General features: G+C 39.5%; 4 protein-coding genes across 4 annotated transcripts in view; 2 read left to right on the top strand and 2 right to left on the bottom strand.

Annotated features, from left to right (window-relative positions):
- The first annotated feature begins 598 nt into the window (after window positions 1-598).
- Window positions 599-17,660, top strand: part of LOC6575394 — a 29,759-nt gene continuing 12,697 nt past the window's right edge. Inside the window, exon 1 of the mRNA XM_044007963.1 lies at window positions 599-684. The gene's annotated coding sequence lies outside the window, so the exon portion shown is untranslated. The remainder of the gene's footprint in view (window positions 685-17,660) is intronic.
- Window positions 608-7,758, top strand: LOC6575395 (ubiquitin carboxyl-terminal hydrolase 46). Its single transcript, XM_002001371.4, has 2 exons — window positions 608-684; window positions 6,023-7,758. Exon 2 carries the CDS (start codon window positions 6,331-6,333, stop codon window positions 7,585-7,587), a length of 1,257 nt encoding a protein of 418 aa, XP_002001407.2. The 5' UTR covers window positions 608-684; window positions 6,023-6,330; the 3' UTR covers window positions 7,588-7,758.
- LOC6575396 lies at window positions 975-1,694 on the bottom strand. Its single transcript, XM_002001372.3, has 3 exons — window positions 1,586-1,694; window positions 1,444-1,520; window positions 975-1,384 (listed from the first exon to the last, which is right to left on the bottom strand). Exons 1-3 carry the CDS (start codon window positions 1,601-1,603, stop codon window positions 1,108-1,110), a joined length of 372 nt encoding a protein of 123 aa, XP_002001408.1. The 5' UTR covers window positions 1,604-1,694; the 3' UTR covers window positions 975-1,107.
- On the bottom strand, window positions 2,388-3,806 carry LOC26528197 (mucin-2). The gene is made up of 2 exons (XM_015167974.3): window positions 3,391-3,806; window positions 2,388-3,098 (listed from the first exon to the last, which is right to left on the bottom strand). Exons 1-2 carry the CDS (start codon window positions 3,400-3,402, stop codon window positions 2,505-2,507), a joined length of 606 nt encoding a protein of 201 aa, XP_015023460.1. The 5' UTR covers window positions 3,403-3,806; the 3' UTR covers window positions 2,388-2,504.

Here is a 17,660-nt window from a genome sequence, read left to right as displayed (position 1 = left end):
AAACATTGAAAGAGTGCAAAAGGAGTAAATTGATTTGGTCGAAGGAACGAAACATCTTTAAATTCTTATTTTAGTTCTATCAATATGTAATCTCGTTTTCTTATTTATAGAAAACGCGATATTAGATTCTTCTCAGGGATATTTTATATTCTCGATTTTGGATATCCATTTGAATACATAAAGTCCAGGCTGATTGCAAGGACAGCTTTGACTGAGACTTAGGGTATCTGGTAGTCGGGCTTATTCGCCTGGAGCACTCTCACTTGCTTTGCTTTTCTTGTTTTCATAATTTTGCACTGCCTCTCGCTTTTAGTTCGAATGATTCTATGACTTTCTCAGTTGCTTTGCCCTGGCCAAGGCTGGGATCGTTTTACATACGAGCGAGCACCGAGAAATTGTGAATGAGTGAATAATGAAAATTTGTGTTTTCCTCATTTAAGCTATTTGTTTATCTACTATTTACGTCTAATTAATGTATCCCTTATTTACAATTTTGGTTGTCTCTTTGCAGGAAAAACAATAGATTTATTTTTCTCAAATTTCTGTAACACTTTCAACGACCGGCCTCTCTAATTGAAGCAGCCTCTGGTAGCTCATTCGGAATTGCCTTAAAAGTGTTTGACTAGAAATTGTTACAAGCATTGTGTGAAGGGCAACGCAGCAATAAAAGAAACTTCACAAACGGTAAGAAAATAATTTTACTATATGAATATCGTATACGATATGTGAATGTTGCTTAAGTTATTAGAATATTGTTGACAAAGTATGCAAATCATTTCATTCCGCCTACGATATATGAATATCGTATACGATATATGCAAATTGGTATCGGTATAATTAATCCGCTTATGATAGATGGGTACTGTTACCCCATATGTGTATCTATATATGATAAGTAAATATGATTATGTGAATATCGTTTACGATACATGCAGATCGTTTACGATATTCATTTAGAAAGTAAGATTTTCAACTACTGTAAAACATGCTCAGTCTGTTGAACTGGTTTATTTGAATAAATAATTATAATCTTCCGACATTAGTTGTTCGTATATTGTAACTCCCTGCTCCCATTTATAGACAATTGTGTAATACATTCAATTGCCGTTAGCCTACGATCACTTTTAGGGTTACGCCGTTGAGCTGTGGGTCCAGTACAGCTGGCTGGATGCTTACGTTGTAGGTGACATGATAGCCGCTATCGTCGGCTGTGTAGAAAGCTGTCTCCGTATAGACGCTGTTGGGTGAGTTTTCATCCTTGCCATTCAGCAGGACACTCGAGGTGTGTTTGCCTGTTATAATCAAATCGGGCTTGGCTTCTGTTTTATTGTTGTTTGGAGTGTTTAGCACCGTTTCATTGCGTTCAGTGTTCTGTTCACGTATGCTAAAAATGTCAGTAGAGAATTACTTTATTTCATTTACTAAAATGTTAACTAAACTTACTGAAATTCGTAAAATACTTTAGTCGCGGCATAATTATGCTTGATGTACCCGCACAGCAACAGCAAGAAGCACAATAACTGCGAAATATTCATATTCGAACTAATTTCACAACTCGATTCACAATTCACAATTGCATACTCACTGCGATTCCCTTCAACATTCTAGTTGAAGCTCTTACAATGCACTAAACGTGTCTGAAAATGTTTATCCATATTTGATATATGCCGAGCAATATATCTACTGATCGTGATTCCATATAGTAATGCAAACTAGTTGGACCGGTTGCAATTGAGACACTCGGAATCAGAAATTATTGAATGAGCTAGCCATTCCGCACTGTTTATTCTACGGTTTTATCACATAAACAAGTTCTCTAACGTAAGCTAATGTACTGATGCTCGCTCAGAGGGGTAAAGGGGTATATTGATTGTGATGCAGTTTGTGTGAGGTCTAGCCAGAGTCTTGACGTTTCAATATGTGTACTGAAAAGCTTCAGATGTTTGAGAATGCCCATGGCAAATGGGGAATTACTAATCTAGAGCACACACAATTGATCCAGTTTCTAGTTTCTAGAGTGATTATATATTTAAAGGAGTTTTGGGAAATAGAGAAGAAAGTTGTATTTATTATAGTTAGGATCTACAACCCTGATCAACTCTACTGGCATAAATCTCTATCAGTTCCATAAGTGTAACTATATTTGATAACATAAACTAGCATTTTGCAGTCGCTTATGCCCGTCTGCCTTAGTCCCACCTGTTCTGTGTTGGTGTTGAGAGCTCGATTTTCCGATTGCATTGAGCGAGAGTCAAGATTGACACGAATAACTATTTTGATTACCAACAGCAACAGCAACACCAATAGCGGCGCAATTTAAATACTGAGGGTTTCCCCTCACGTAGACATTTGGAAAAGTTTACACTTTAATACTGTATAGACTTATATTAAGTACATTCTGATATAATTGATGTAAGCTCTTAGATAATTCCCATTCGAAATGCAGCTAATTGACATATGTAATTGGCTTTATCTGATTAAAGACATTATTATTGTGAATGAACTTATCCGTAACGTGCTAGAATTTTTAAGAGCGTAACACTCAATCTGGGCTCGATTCCAAGCGGTGTCACATCAGTTGTTGTTGTTGATGCGGAACTAGACTTAAAGGTTTCCACTGCTGTCTTGCTTTGACTGGATTTGCCGTTATTCAACACTGTTGCAGCGCTGATCTTCGGGCTGGGGTTGGTCATAGAAGACTTGGCTTCTATGGGCTCCATTAGGGTATTTCTTACAGTTGCTGCATCCGCATCAATCCGTTGCTGAATCGTAATCGTTGGGGTTGGGACAATTGTTGAGGACTTGGCTTTTACTGGGCTTGTTGTTGTTGTTGTTTCCTTATCAACTGCTGTATTCCGATCGTTTTCTTGTTGAGCTCTGACCTTTAGGCTGGGGCTTATTGTTGCAGACTTTGGCATTAAGGGTTCCACTGTTCTTTCCTTATCAACTGCCATATCCTCAGAGATATCCATATGAACTCCAATTTTCGACTTAGTCTTTGCGCCAGATGTGATCGAGTGATCTTCTGTTGTACTGTTAAATGGGCGTGCCTCTGTTGCCCCCGATCCCAATCCCAACAACACAATCGTATAGAAAATCTAGAGAAGTCATAAATAAATCGAATATAATTATACTGATATTTGCAAGTGCAAACGAAACGAAAAGCGAGTAACGTCAAAAAAATTGTACGGTACTTTTATTGCGCGTTCAGCGTCGTTGCTGTGCAAAAATCAGGCTAGAATTGGCTAATTAATTAGGCATGATTAATTAAATTATGGATTTAAATGTCAATTTTAACTACCAAAACACGAGTGTCTCGTTTAGCGTTTCAAATGCATTCGTGCAGGCCTTTAGTCTGCGCTATAATTGATTAATCAGTTTAATACTTACAGCTGGCTGCATTGTTGCTGGTGAACTGTTCGTTCGATTCACAGCTCAGCAAGTTTTATAGTCTTCGATGCTTCGTTAGCAATTCATAGAAATACCCCTTGAAATCGAACAAGTTCGACGTTGGGCGCGAAAATCCAAAACAGTTCAATAGTCGAATGGAGTTTCGGGAAAAAATCCAGAACTAATTAGGCGAGTTGCCGGTGAATCTAGGGAGAGTGTAGTAGAGTGTAGGGACAATAAATAAATTGAAAACTTGGTACTCTATGCGGAAAATGCCTAGATAAATATGGAAATGTCTCTGATACTAGATTGGCTTTGTGTTAGACTTTAAAGATATTTTATTATATTTTTGGCCAGCCGCTCCACCATTTGCTCTTGCCAAAAGGAACATTTGTAGTACAACTTTCATCTAAAGTTTCTCAAAATTTCTATTTTTCAGCGAGCTTTAATCCAGGGCTCCCCTGGAACAAGTGCAAGTTTGAACATGAAACATGATGTGTTGTGAAGAATTTTTGGAGATGAGCTCAACTTGATATTATAGGAACTATTTTAGAAGAGGGTATATACGAAAGAGTGCGATGAATTCCCGAATTTCGAATCTCAGACTGGCAGGCAACAACAATCAAGCAGTAGAACAATTATGATTTAGTATACGTTTTCAACATATTAGAGACTTGATTTTAATTAGTTGAAGATCAGTAAACTTTGATGGCTAATATAATCCAAATGTATGCCTTTGCTTCACTTGATCAGTTTAATTTCATCAAGGCTGAAAGTGAGTAGCTCTCAATCGACTGGGAATTTCGTTGGGCAAATGAGGAAAGCGTCGGAAATGGGTTTCGCCCCCGCTGAGAAGATGGAAATGCAGGCTTATGGCTGATTGTTCATTTAATTAAAGAATATTTGAGTCAAATTAAAAAAACACTAAATTGGTTTTATGTAATTTATTTAAAGCCTATTTTGTGGCATCATATTTAGTCATTAATAATATGAACTTAAAATTTTACAGGCGAACTATTAATTTATCACTATTTGGTTTCATCAGTATCAGTTATATAACTTAAGAATATTTTTAGCAAATAAACGTATTTGCTTTTCTTTTTTTTTTTTTTTGGTATTTAAGCTAGTATCTTCAGTAGCTTTCCGGATAGATTGTTTACTGTCTCGGCTGGACACCGTTCGTAATTGTAATCGATGCCTTTATAAGTCAAGAATATGTTTAACAAACAAACATATTTTGCTGAGCTTAAGCCAGAATTTTTAGTAGTTTTCCGGATAGATGGTTTACTGTCTCGGCTGGACACCGATCGTAATTGTCGTTGATTCCTTTCTGGAGTACAGCATAAATTTGGCTGTTAGCGAGAGTCAAGGAAGTTTGCTCCAATGCGATGAAGTTCTGAAGATCTGTTGGAGAAAAGTCTCTACTAGTAGTGGCTTGTGTTGTTGGTCCTTGCGGAAATTTTAGCTGATGCTTGGCTGGGGGATTTTGTTGAAGCTTAGCGTTTAGCTTATCACTTGTGTCTCTGGTACTTTGTTGACTTGTTATTAGCTGTGGATTGATTTGAAGAAATGATCGTACGTTGACTTTTATAGTCGCGTCTAGGTGTCGAGTGCATTGCCCACGGCACACGACACGTAGCCAGATGTAAGATCGGCGCACGTCAGTGATTCGTGTTGCAATCGCTCGGAAATTTCCCAGAGCACTTCCAACGGTTCTCGACAGAAAAGAAAAGTCACCGGCTCTAGCCGTTTACTGTCATTAAAAATAATACTATTTTAGTACATTTAGTCATCCAAGAGCGACTTTCAATAGATCCAATATCACATGCAAAGTGTATCGATTAGCTATTGGCCATGACTCACGGTTTTACAATGCAACTAAATGTATAACGAGAGCATTTAATATGTATATTTTCTTATGGGCTAAACCTTATCAAAATGGGCAAACAGAAAGAGGAGAGTCAAATCCTATAAACGAAATATATTTCTAGTCAGGACAAGTCCATTTGAACTCACTGCTCTCTTGACTTAAAACAAGAATATCGATAAATATCGATAAGTATCGAGTTTTCGGTTTTGCTTCTGAGGCGTAGTTTGACCACATAGAGACATCAAGTCTAAGAGGAAAACTCATTTGGACACTGATTAAAAATCAGTCCCGATGAGAGCGATATATTAACATTAATTTTCTTATTGCATTTTACGTATATTTTTTTTTTGCTTTTAACATACATACATATACAATTCTGCCATAAATTTGAATATATTTTGACAACTAACAGGAAAATCAATGAAAATTCTAAAAACTTGCAAATACAAATTGAAAAAATTGTAAAATGAAATGTTTGAAAATATATTTTTGAGAGGGGATTTTTGCGTAGAGAATATTGCATATCCAAAATTTTCTTTTTACATTTCCCGTTTTAGTTATTAAAACTACTTTGTTTTTTTTTTTTGTATTAGTTACAAAATCTTAGTTTTAAATGTCGATGAACAACAACAAAGCAAATGAAACGAAAGGAAGGAGCAAGTGAAAGCAAAGTAGACCTTAAATATTTTTATTATTTTTGTTGTTTGTGTTTATGCGAAAGAAACTCACGTGATTCCCCTCTTCAAAATTATTTATTTTCAGACGAAAAAAAAATATAAAGAAAAAGTAAATAGAAAAGTGTTTTGCGCGGCTGGCAGGAAAAAAAAGATCTCTATAGAAAAGTCGAGTCGAGCTGAATAGGCTCAATAGAGAGAGAGATACAGAGAAAGAGAGAGAGACAGAGAGAAAAAGAGAAAGATAACAATAACACATTTTTCGATAACGATAACGATAACCGATTAATGCCACCTATCGACTTATCGAATCGGCTAACCAAACGAGAAAACGCGTAAGCATACACAGTGTGGGGTTTTCTGTACCGCTGTGCCGCGGCAGCGCCATTAGCTACCATGGGCGCCAACGTATCGCAGCTGGAGCGGGAGATCGGCTCCGAACTGTTCCCGCCCAACGAGCACTATTTCGGGCTGGTTAACTTCGGGAACACATGCTATAGCAACTCGGTGCTGCAGGCGCTCTACTTCTGCAAGCCGTTTCGCGAGAAGGTGCTCGAGTACAAGGCCAAGAACAAGAGGCCCAAGGAAACGCTGCTCTCCTGCCTGGCGGACCTCTTCTATAGCATTGCCACGCAGAAGAAGAAGGTCGGCTCGATAGCGCCGAAGAAGTTCATCACGCGGCTGCGCAAGGAGAAGGAGGAGTTCGACAACTATATGCAGCAGGATGCCCATGAGTTTCTCAACTTTCTGATCAATCACATCAATGAAATAATCCTGGCCGAACGCAACAGTGGCAAGACACCGGCTGCCGGGTCGTCGGGTGTGCCGGTCCTGGCCGGCGGCGCAGCTCCGGGCAATGGGAATGCGGCGAATGCGAAATCCAGCTCGAACTCCAATTCATCCAATTCCACATCGACTTCCACGTCAAACGGGAATTGCAGCAACTCGACGGGCTCGCTGAGCGTTCTGGACGGCAGTGGCAGCGTCACAGCGACCACAACTCCAATCGGTCAGACGAATGGAGCCAACACGGAGCCCACCTGGGTGCACGAGATCTTTCAGGGGATCCTCACGTCGGAGACGCGCTGTCTGAACTGCGAGACCGTGAGCAGCAAGGACGAGAACTTCTTCGATCTGCAGGTGGACGTGGACCAGAACACGTCGATCACGCATTGCTTGCGCTGCTTCAGCAACACGGAAACCCTTTGCTCGGACAACAAGTTCAAGTGCGACAACTGCTGTAGCTACCAGGAGGCGCAGAAGCGAATGCGCGTCAAGAAGCTGCCCATGATACTGGCCCTGCACCTGAAGCGCTTCAAGTACATGGAGCAATTCAATCGGCATATCAAGGTGTCGCATCGGGTGGTCTTTCCGCTTGAGTTGCGGCTGTTCAACACCTCGGACGACGCTGTCAATCCGGATAGGCTCTACGATCTGACCGCAGTCGTCATACACTGCGGCTCGGGCCCGAATCGTGGCCATTACATAAGCATTGTCAAGAGTCACGGGCTTTGGCTGCTCTTCGATGACGACATGGTTGACAAAATCGAGGCTTCGACCATTGAGGACTTCTACGGCCTCACCTCGGACATACACAAGTCCTCCGAAACGGGCTATATATTGTTCTATCAGTCGCGCGACTGCGCTGCTTAGATAAATTCGAAGTTTAAGACAAGTTTTGTTTTTGGTTTAAGTAAAAAGTTTTCTAAGCTCCATTTATATTGTATTACTGTATACTCTCCTAGCCTATATCAAGGCGGAATTCTATGTTCATTCATTTTATATTAATAACAACAATAATAAACATTGATAATCTCTAGCGAGCATTTCGTCTTTGCTTTTGCGGTAGGTCAGTGTTGCCTATATATGCATATATCTATCTCTCTATATATTATATTGCATTCGCAGTGGATCATGAGATTTCCCATGCAACCTGCTAATTACTAAATGATTGCCACGCTTCGCATTTCCATGGAACTCGCCTCTTCTTCTTCTGTATTGCGCTTGGCTCGCGCTCAGTTGGCCAAGTGGCGACAGCTAATGCAATTCCAATCTTGGCTTAGTCACAGCTGTGTCATGGGCGCCCACGAGCCATGCAGCTGGCTATTGTCTAGGGAATCAAAACTACGTCAGATCGTTAAGTCTATTGATTTGCATCGATACAATGATTATAGTTAATATTACCATAAGCCACGTGATCGTTCATGCTTGCGTGAAGGTAGTCGAGCTTCTAGCCATAATATGTAACTATTTGTATGAAGTTCTGGATTTATTTTTAGTCATGTTTACTAGATATTATACTGCACTATGTAGTATATAATTTATGATATAATAATATATGATAGCTATTGTCATCATCTATCTGGGTAAAGAGAACTGAATAATAATAAAGTATGGTTAAAATGTATGCAAGAGGCGGAGGGAAGGGTGATCGACCCAATATGATATATATCTGTATATATGACGTATGTATGTACATATATTAAAGTATGAACTTCAACCTGCCCATTTGCACATTTATCATTATATCAGTTTGCTGAGTTTCTCGAACTACACTGAGTCTTTATGATTAGTTTTACTCAGTATTGATTGATTTTAGTTGCGAATTACATGATATTCAAGCAATGTATACAAAACGTGATCCTCTGCTGGCGATGATCAAGTGTAAAGTCTCCCGGTATCTGCTTATTTCATAACGTTGTTCAATATTCAATATCATCAACTAAGAGGAGAGAGATAGATCATCTGGATACATGGATGACTTTGATATATATTTTCGGCTTTAATGCTTTAGGGCATCTCCTAGTCGGACTCACTTTTACTTTTTGAGCCTGTCAAGTGCTTAACAAGCGATTACTGTTCATGTGAAAACACTTTGACTTATTCGAAAAAGAAAAAACTCCATTAGCCACAGTCAGCTGAGTGGAGTTTGGAGTTAACCAATTTGTTGTCGCTTGTCTTGTGGCTGGAGGTCTTGGAGACTTGTCAATTATTGTATCTTAAGTACGATCTTCAATCTTCATTTCGTTTGATGACGCTGGCCAAAGTGAAAACTACGGGTGAGTGCCAAAAACCGGTTGGAACTCTAATGAAATATCAGAGCTGGAGTTTTGGCTCTGCGAGTTTATGTGTGTTTGATTGGGAAACGTTTTCCATTATATGTATATACATAAATGGTTATGTGTGTGGCCAATTGACGCAGTTTATGCTCGTTTATGAGGCTAAAAGGAGCATATTAGCTTTGTGATTTTATATATATTGTATATACATAATATAGAGTGTATAGGTTATATGGGATGTGAATAGTGCTCAAGTTGGCTCAAAATCTTCGATAACTTTCATTTCTCTTATTTCAGCATAACTCGGTAAATTTAAGAGAGCTCTTCAAAGATCTATAGAAAAGTCTTCAGTATTTCACAACAGTTTATATACTTTCACTACAATCCCAAAATGGAAATAGATCGGAAAATAATTTTTCTGAATCATATTATATATGTGCCTAGATATGCATAGTCCACATGCTCCTATATATCCTATATTATATGCAAGCAAGTATCTCCTAGTCGAACCCTTCCGACTGGAACACACTATTGTTGCTGTTGCTTGAACTTGTTGTTGTTGTTGTTGTGTTGGTTTTCGCTGAACCCGTTGCGTTGGTCCCGCAGCGCACTGAAGTGATTAGTTGTATCTTATGGAGCGCGTAGACAATTCCGCATTTGTGCGCCCGGCTATTACGCACGGCGGCTGGAAAAAGACTTTCACTCAACTTGACGAAAGGAAAAACTTTACGCAATTTTCATATCTCGAATGATATTTATGGATAGTTGGGTTTGCTGGCATCTGAGCAATGTTATCTGTGACATATTTTGTGCTTCTGGCTGTCAGTCTTGAAAAATCTAGCTGACAGCAGCAGCCGAGGGGCGTGTCAATTGAAGTTGCAACATATGTCAGAGTCATTTGTAGCTAGAGTTTCCCCATAGAGTTTCAAGCAAAACATTTCGTTATGTATGATGAACTGTCAATATGCTGAGGCGTGGCAGCTGTCCGCCCAGCCAGCCACGATACGCAAATCTATTACAACAGCTCTGTATCTCATTTGTTGTCGCCCGGGCAGCACTTGTGTATCGTATGGATCGGCGGGGCAAATGGACGGACATAAGGCATATGTAATTAAGTTAGAGTGTTCTAGTTAGGAGTGCTTGGCTAGATGCTGCCCTAAAATATGCCTAGAGCTACTGATCTGAGTCTGAATCATGTCTGAAAAGAGAGAACCCACGCGATTCCAAGCATTTATGCATTAGCAATACTTGTTCTTACTACTTTTACTACCCACTGTGATTGATTGAACTCGGCTTCTGTATGAATGATTGTTATGATAATTGCTTCAACATGAGGGAGGTATGCTAATTCGGAAATAGGTTTATATATTGATATTCATTCTGAGAATTTGGTATGATTAGCAGCATAAAATAACTAATTTACGAATATTGATATTTATCGATGTTACGAAAATAAAAATACTATTTTTAAAATAGTTACTAGATGAGATTTCCCAGTTTATCATTTCACTAATCGACTCATTTCAAACCAGACACAAACAGAAATCTCATGCACCGATAACCAGGATGTAGTATACTTGGATCATACATAGTATCATATTGTTCAAGAATCTATATACTGTATGGTCGCTTCCAGTTCTTCTCCTGTCTATTACTTGCATTGACAAGCAACCGAAACTCCCTCTTTCAATGAGCAGTTCTCTTTCAGAGAGCATAAAAAGGGGTCATCAAGTCTTTAATTAGCTATTTACCACATGTGGTGCGAGCTGTCGTTGCTGCTGGAGTAAGATCACCCCTTGCTTTCTAGAAGAAGACATAAATCTCGCTCGCTTGCTGACATAATTACGATGCGTTATGATATGAAATATGTCAATTGATTCTCGAAGTAATGTATAAATACGCAAGGAGAGTGGATTGAGATTAAAGCTATGCAAATCGATTGAAATATTATAGAGATCTTTATGGAAATTAGATCTAGAGTAAAGACTAGGCTAAGGCTATACTGAACTGAACTGAACTTACTAATTATCAATATATTTTTATATAAACTCTTGGCTCTGCGGTTAAAGATAGATTAGTTAAGATAAACAAATGCTGTAGGGACCCATGTGAGCTGTGTCTGACCAATGCAGTTGCTGTTTTCTGGAATAAACACAGAATTGAAGAGACTCAATTTATTTTCGTTGTTGAGTTGTCGCCGCTGGCAAGTGGGAGGCCATATATGTGGTATATATCTAAGCCGAGGGTGGTCGGAAAAAAGTTCAAAGTTGTTTTTCGCTAATTTGCGTTCGCTTGGCGCGAATTCAGCCAACGAAGCGAGGTGGGAGATGAAATGAATGTCTCATAGACGAGTGTCAGTGTGAGTGTGAGTGTGAGTGTGAGTGTGTGAGGCCGATGAGTCATGGCTAACGGTTGAGCTGGCAGTAAGAGCCAAGTACAGTGGGCGCTCGTTAAAGAGCGAGTGCTTAGAGAGTAAAATTTGAAATATGAAATTGAATTCAGAATCTTAAAAATTTCCCTGTAGTTCTACTTTATCCAAGTATTTTTATAGAGCACCTAAAAGCATGCTTTTATTCTTTTATTTTCCAATAAATTTCCCTTTTTGTTACTCTCTCGTTTTGTATTTTTTCATATTCGTTTAAATTACTATTTTAAGAGGCATCTCTGGCTGCTGTTTACACAATTGACCGATGATCAAAATGACCTTACTCATCTAGTATACCTCAGCTGTTTGTGAATAAAAAAGCATAAAAAACCCATTCGCAGAATGTGCAGAGCTCGATGAGATAACTAGAACTATTTGTGACATAAACTTGAAAAGTTTGTTGTCAACTGTAATAATGTGAAAAATTACCCAAAAGTTCTTATACTCGTTCTTATAGTAGTGGTGTAGGGGTATATTAGCTTTGTGCAATGTAAATCCGGAATGAAACCTAAGATTTGTAATTGAAAATAACTCATCTGATACGGGAAATAATTCGAGACGTGTATAGATAACTTTCTTCGTATAGAGGCTACAGACTCGGAATTTGAAATGTAGACACGTATAGATATGATGAAGTTTGAATAGCTATTATCTGTGGAATCGTGGAGCAACAGCAAATGATATCTATATAACAATTTGACAGTGCGACACCCGAAGACTCGATTTGATAGATTGTTTATAAATGATGATTATATCTTTAAGTATATCAAGTATATCAAATGTTCTTCCTCTATAAATAGTCTCATGAATAATATGATCACACTATATATAAATTTATATATGGTAAATCGTATAATATACTTTCTATTGTCATTTCAGTAAAAAAGACTATCTATGCAGACAGAGCCATAAATGATAAATCGGAATATTTCACTTTGTAGCTTTACTTGTAATTGGAGTTGGGAGCTGCTGTGCGTGGGAGAGTGAGATGTTGCACATGTTTATTTATGTATGTATTCTCCCAGAGTTCCATGCAGTGCCACAACATTACGCCCTTATAGGATTCTCTTCAAAATTTATGCGCATTTGTAATTGCTTTATTGGAAACAGTTTGTAGCATTTCTTCCTCTATTGTCATCGTTAATGAGCACTTGCAGCCGCCTTCTGCATTCCGATTCCCTTCCGGGTGCTGCGGGGGCGCAGATGTTCACTGCGGCCGAGGCACGCGCACATGCGCACTCTCGAGCAGCATTGTCCTCTGGCCCTCTGTCTCCGGCGAGAGTCTTTCGCTTATCGAAGTACTTCATTTGTTTTCATGGCATTGCGGATGTTCTCAGGCCGCACTTGAGTTCGGTTGGGCTACGAGTAAATGGTTTATCGTGTGCCCCATTAGAGGCAGCATAAATCTCCATCTCCACTGGCTAGCCAACTCGGTAGAACTTGAGAGTTTATATATTAATATAGATCTATATACATCTTATTATTATATATACGGCCTTTTGACTCCTCATTCATTTGGGGTTAATTCGAACGCACATTGTATAATCGTACGACTCTCGGCTCTCAGATGCTTTGTCGCCCGCCTGCCTGGCTGCCTGACTTGGGTTGCTTTTCATGCTCTTTGTCTGTGTCGTTTGTGAAGTGCCTGCGGGCGGGTATATAGGCTTGTGTGCCGGTTCACAGTTGAGGTTGTTGATATGATATGATATGATATGATAGATATTCAACACTATTCCCGTGCTGACAAATTTTCGCTGGCAATTCACTTTTTATCAAAATCTTGCTTAAGAGCTAGAACTCTCAAATGTTGTGTGTGTTGATGTTGCTTTCGACTAATTGTCTTATGAATCCACATTCAAATTGACTAACCGCTCATCGTAGCAAGTGTAAATCTTTAGTGATCTACCTATCATCATCAAACAAATGTTTTTAAGCGCGTTCCAATTGAGGAAAACCCTTAACTGTCAGCATTGTGCATTAAGCACCATTGAAAGGTAGGTGCAGTACTATTGTACGTTCTTACAGATGGAACTAAGCTTATATAGATATAGATATTGTATAGAATGGATATTATAGTTATTATATAGATATTATATAGAAGTGTTGATCTACAGTTCTACAGCTAGATCTATTGGGGTTATGTATGTGATGCAAAGGGATTCGCTGTTGATGGATTGTATAGCATAGCTGGTGGCAGGATAATATCGAATGTCATTTACTCATGTAACCATTAAGTAATTCAGAACATGTAACTAGAGCGTGTATTAGGCAGTCTGGAATGCCCGCTTGCAATGTTCTTGTTTGTTTCACTTGCACTTGCAAGCACGACACACACACACACACATAGAGGGAGATTACACACTGGGAGGCAATGCTAGCAGCCCCCATAAGCACACGCACACTCACACACATAGATAGAGCCCGGGAGAGTCGCTGCCACACATCGGCGGCGGTCGTCGCTTTGTAGTCGTCGTCAGCGTTGCTGCTCGCTGTTGTTGTTGTTGCTGTTGCTGCTGTTGTTGCTGCTGTTGTTTGTGGTCGAACGCATTGCTGCGGCGCTCGTGTATTTTCAGTTTCGGTCTCAGTCTCAGTCTCAGTCTCCTTGGGCTTGTGCAACCGTGAAAATGTGCGCCGCGTCGCGTCTGTTGTGGAAAAATATGAAAAGTTTCTGAAATGTATATATAAAAAACCATATATAATATGTGTGCGTGTATGATTATATGTTGATTATGTGTATAGAAATGTTGCTTTCGATAACAAATAATTTGTTGTGCAAAATGATAATTTCGTTAACGGACGCCCGAAGCAAAAAGAAAGAAAAGAAAAGGAAAATTGAACGCAACATTTGAAGTGTCTGCGTGTGTGTGGGCGGGCAGCATGCCAAATATATTTGTTCAATTTATGAATTACATACACACATATACAAAGCATACATGTATGTGTGTATGTGTATAACTGTGCTTCAGTCTGTGTCTCTGATTAACGAAAAAAAAGCATGAAGCTAACCATCTTATCTGCGTGCAATGCCGGTTGACAAGTGACTGTGTGACTACTGTATATATAAAGAGTATATATATATGTATAATTATGGCATATATAAAGTGTATATGAAATGAATATGAGTTTTCAGCAATTGGAAATGAGATCATCCACAGCCATGGAACGAATCGAATGCTGAAATGCGTTTTTATTTCTTTTGTCATTTTATCTGCGTGTGGCCAACGGAAAGTTTTACTTCTACTTTTCCTCTTCGGTCTACGGCTGCGACAACGACTGAGGCTTTGTAATGGCCAGAAATTGAGGCATTCGCCTGAACTGTCTTCCGCATTGTTGCCAAATGCAATTGGCTAAAAAATAGAATAGCGAACGGCATTTTCTGTAGCTGCTGTCGAGCAGACTTTGATATGGGTTTCAGCAAATTGATGCTGTTTCGATTGAGAATGCAAACCAGAGAAAGGTTAAAGAGTCAGTGAGGGGGAGGTGGGGAGGGAGAAAAAGGAGTATAACGAGGTGAGTGAGGAGGGTGGGGAGAGAAAGCAGAGACAGAAGAGAATGTAGAGTAATGAAAAAGACGAGAGAAGAGAGACGAGTGAAAGAAATAGCGAAGAATGTAAAGAGAATGGGGAGGGAGAAAAGAATAAGGAGACAGGAGATACGGGAGACACGGGAGAGGCGAATATGAAGGGAGAAACGCGAGAACTTTTGAGAATGGCGAGGAAGAGACAGATAAGAGAATGGGGAGAAAGGATAAAGGATAGTGAAGACAGTCGAGAGACGGGAGACAGTTAGAAGATAATGCAGAGAGGAGACGAGGGATGGGAGATAGAAGAAGCAGAGCGGATAGTAGACGCACTGATGAGAGAACGAAAAGGAATAGTAGCGATAAAGGACGAGGGAGCTGAAGGATAGAGCAGATATAAGATAAATGAAAATGTGGTGTGAGAGCGAGATAAAAAGAGATAAGCTAGAGAAGAGAGAGAGAGGATATTAAGAACAGAGTAGAGAGACAACCGACGAGCGATGAGAGACTGCAGCCTGAGAGCAGCGACGAGCGTTGCGATAAGAGAGGAAGGGAAGAAAGGAGAGAGTGGGGAAAGGAGAAGACTCAGGCATGGGTACAGGTTGAGCTGGAACTAAAGGTAAAGTTAGAAGGAGAACCTAAGTACAGTCAAATGGAAGCTGCGGTGGAGGCCGACTAAAAATTAGAGCAAAAAGGCATGCAGCTGCATATGCATAGCCAAAGGTAGAGCTTGAGGAGCTAGAAGAGCTAGCTGAATCTAAAGAGTAAAAGTTGTTCATTTTATGCAACTGCAGCGGGCAACTGAAACGGGCCACTGCAACAGCAACAACAGCAACAACAGCAACTGCAACTGCAATGTAGGCCAACAAGTGCGTTGAACTACAAATTGCTCTTTTCTATTATTCTATAGAGCAAGGAATGCATGGGCGCAGGCAGCTCTCAGCCAGTTGCAGCCAGCTAAAGTTTGGCCAGATGTAACACATAAAAAAATAGAAAGAAAAACTCACACATAGAGCCAGAAAATTTTGTGGCCAAGTCGAAATGTGATTGAACTTAAGGTGCACATGTGCATATCACGATTTTAATTGCCTCGGGTTAGCTCTGCTCCAAGATCTATTTACAGCTGGTTGAGGCCATGGCTAAGTCCTCTTGTTTGTGATTGTCAGAGGAGGCGGAGCAAAGGCAGGCAAAGCGATTTGTGGCAAATGGCAAATGTATTTATCGATTGCGTGTGCTAAAATGTTTTTAACGTGCTTTCCTCTGGACACTCAGCAGCGCCCTCAGCCAGGCCAGCCGAGCAGCCCGCAGTGCCGCCTCGCTGCTGCTCGTTTTGGCTGCTTGCCAGTTAATCTAAACTTCTGCTGCTGCTGCTGCTGCTGCTGGCAGCCCTTGTGTATAGTGGGCACAGTGGGGCAAGTGAGGCAACTTTTGCGTAGATATTCGAAAATAAAATGGAAAATTTAAGAAAATTTCAATTGTTGTCAATTCCTCTAAATTTCCACTAAAAACAATTGAAATTTTCCATTATCTTTAATGTAATTATTGGAAATAGCTTCACTTGGCGCACTTTTCAAATTGCTAACTAATGTATGGGAACTGGATAGCGGAGCTATATCATATGATTCATATGCTATCTATCGTATACTATGCTACATATATAATCGGAGTAGATATATAATCACAGCAACTATCACAGTTTTCTGCTTTATAGCATATTACCTTAGCTATCTAGCTAGTCTGTCTACTATAACTAGCTAGCATAGCTATCTACAAAAAATACCTCTCATTTCTGGCCACAAATCAAATCACATTATATATTTATCGTCGTTATCTAGAGCAACTATTTATTATAGTTTAGATATGAACTATACCTATATCTCTTATACTGTGGTTGATATATAATCAGAGCTACTTTTTATCATGTCTATCTAATATTTCTGCCTCTGAATTCTAGCTGAAACAACTAACTCTCGTTAGCTAGCTAGATCTATCATAATTACCCAGTATTAGCTATCATAACTGGAGTATTATATTAAAGCAGAACATAGTCTAGTCTAAAAATTCTATATAAAAAATCTGCATATCCGATTGGAATCTTCTTGGCCTTGTGCCGGCTCTGAATAAAAACTGAAGTTTCTTTTTTTTTTTTTTTTTAATTCTCTATATTATCTATAATTCTCTTTATTAGGCACATATTTCGCATTTTACTTAAACTCGAGCATGGTAATTGCAGCAACATTTTAGCTATACGGCCCACTGTGCAACGTTTATATAGCTTTGGCAGCCATTTTACTGTTGCCTCGGTAGCTGCTGCTGCTTCACGTATAATGAGCAGAGTCCTTGTTAAAGGAGTGAAAGAGATGGATAGAGAGTAAGAGAGAGTCTTCTTCAATATTCGATATGTTTTTCCTAGTTGTAGTTGGGTTTTCCTTTCCTTCGGTTTTCTTCTGCTGCATTCAAAATGGGATTTTTACGAGTTAAGTTTTTTGCGTTGTTGTCTGAGCTGTTCCTTTGTGGCCAACAGGGCGTGTCTCTGGACGTGTCTCTTCCCTCAAAATGTACTTATCTGCATGTATATAATGTGTCTGTGGATATATATACCTCTTGCTTTTGTCAGTCAACAAAAATGTCAAAACACCTGGTTTGTTGGCACACGATTCACAGTTCACGATTCGCGATTCGCGATTCAGGCGATATTCGCGATACGATATGCATATGTGTG

Source organism: Drosophila mojavensis, unplaced genomic scaffold (assembly GCF_018153725.1).
Source record: "Drosophila mojavensis isolate 15081-1352.22 unplaced genomic scaffold, ASM1815372v1 contig_231, whole genome shotgun sequence".
In the NCBI taxonomy this organism is placed as follows: Eukaryota; Metazoa; Arthropoda; class Insecta; order Diptera; family Drosophilidae; genus Drosophila; species Drosophila mojavensis.
This window is presented reverse-complemented; position numbering and strand designations above follow the sequence as displayed.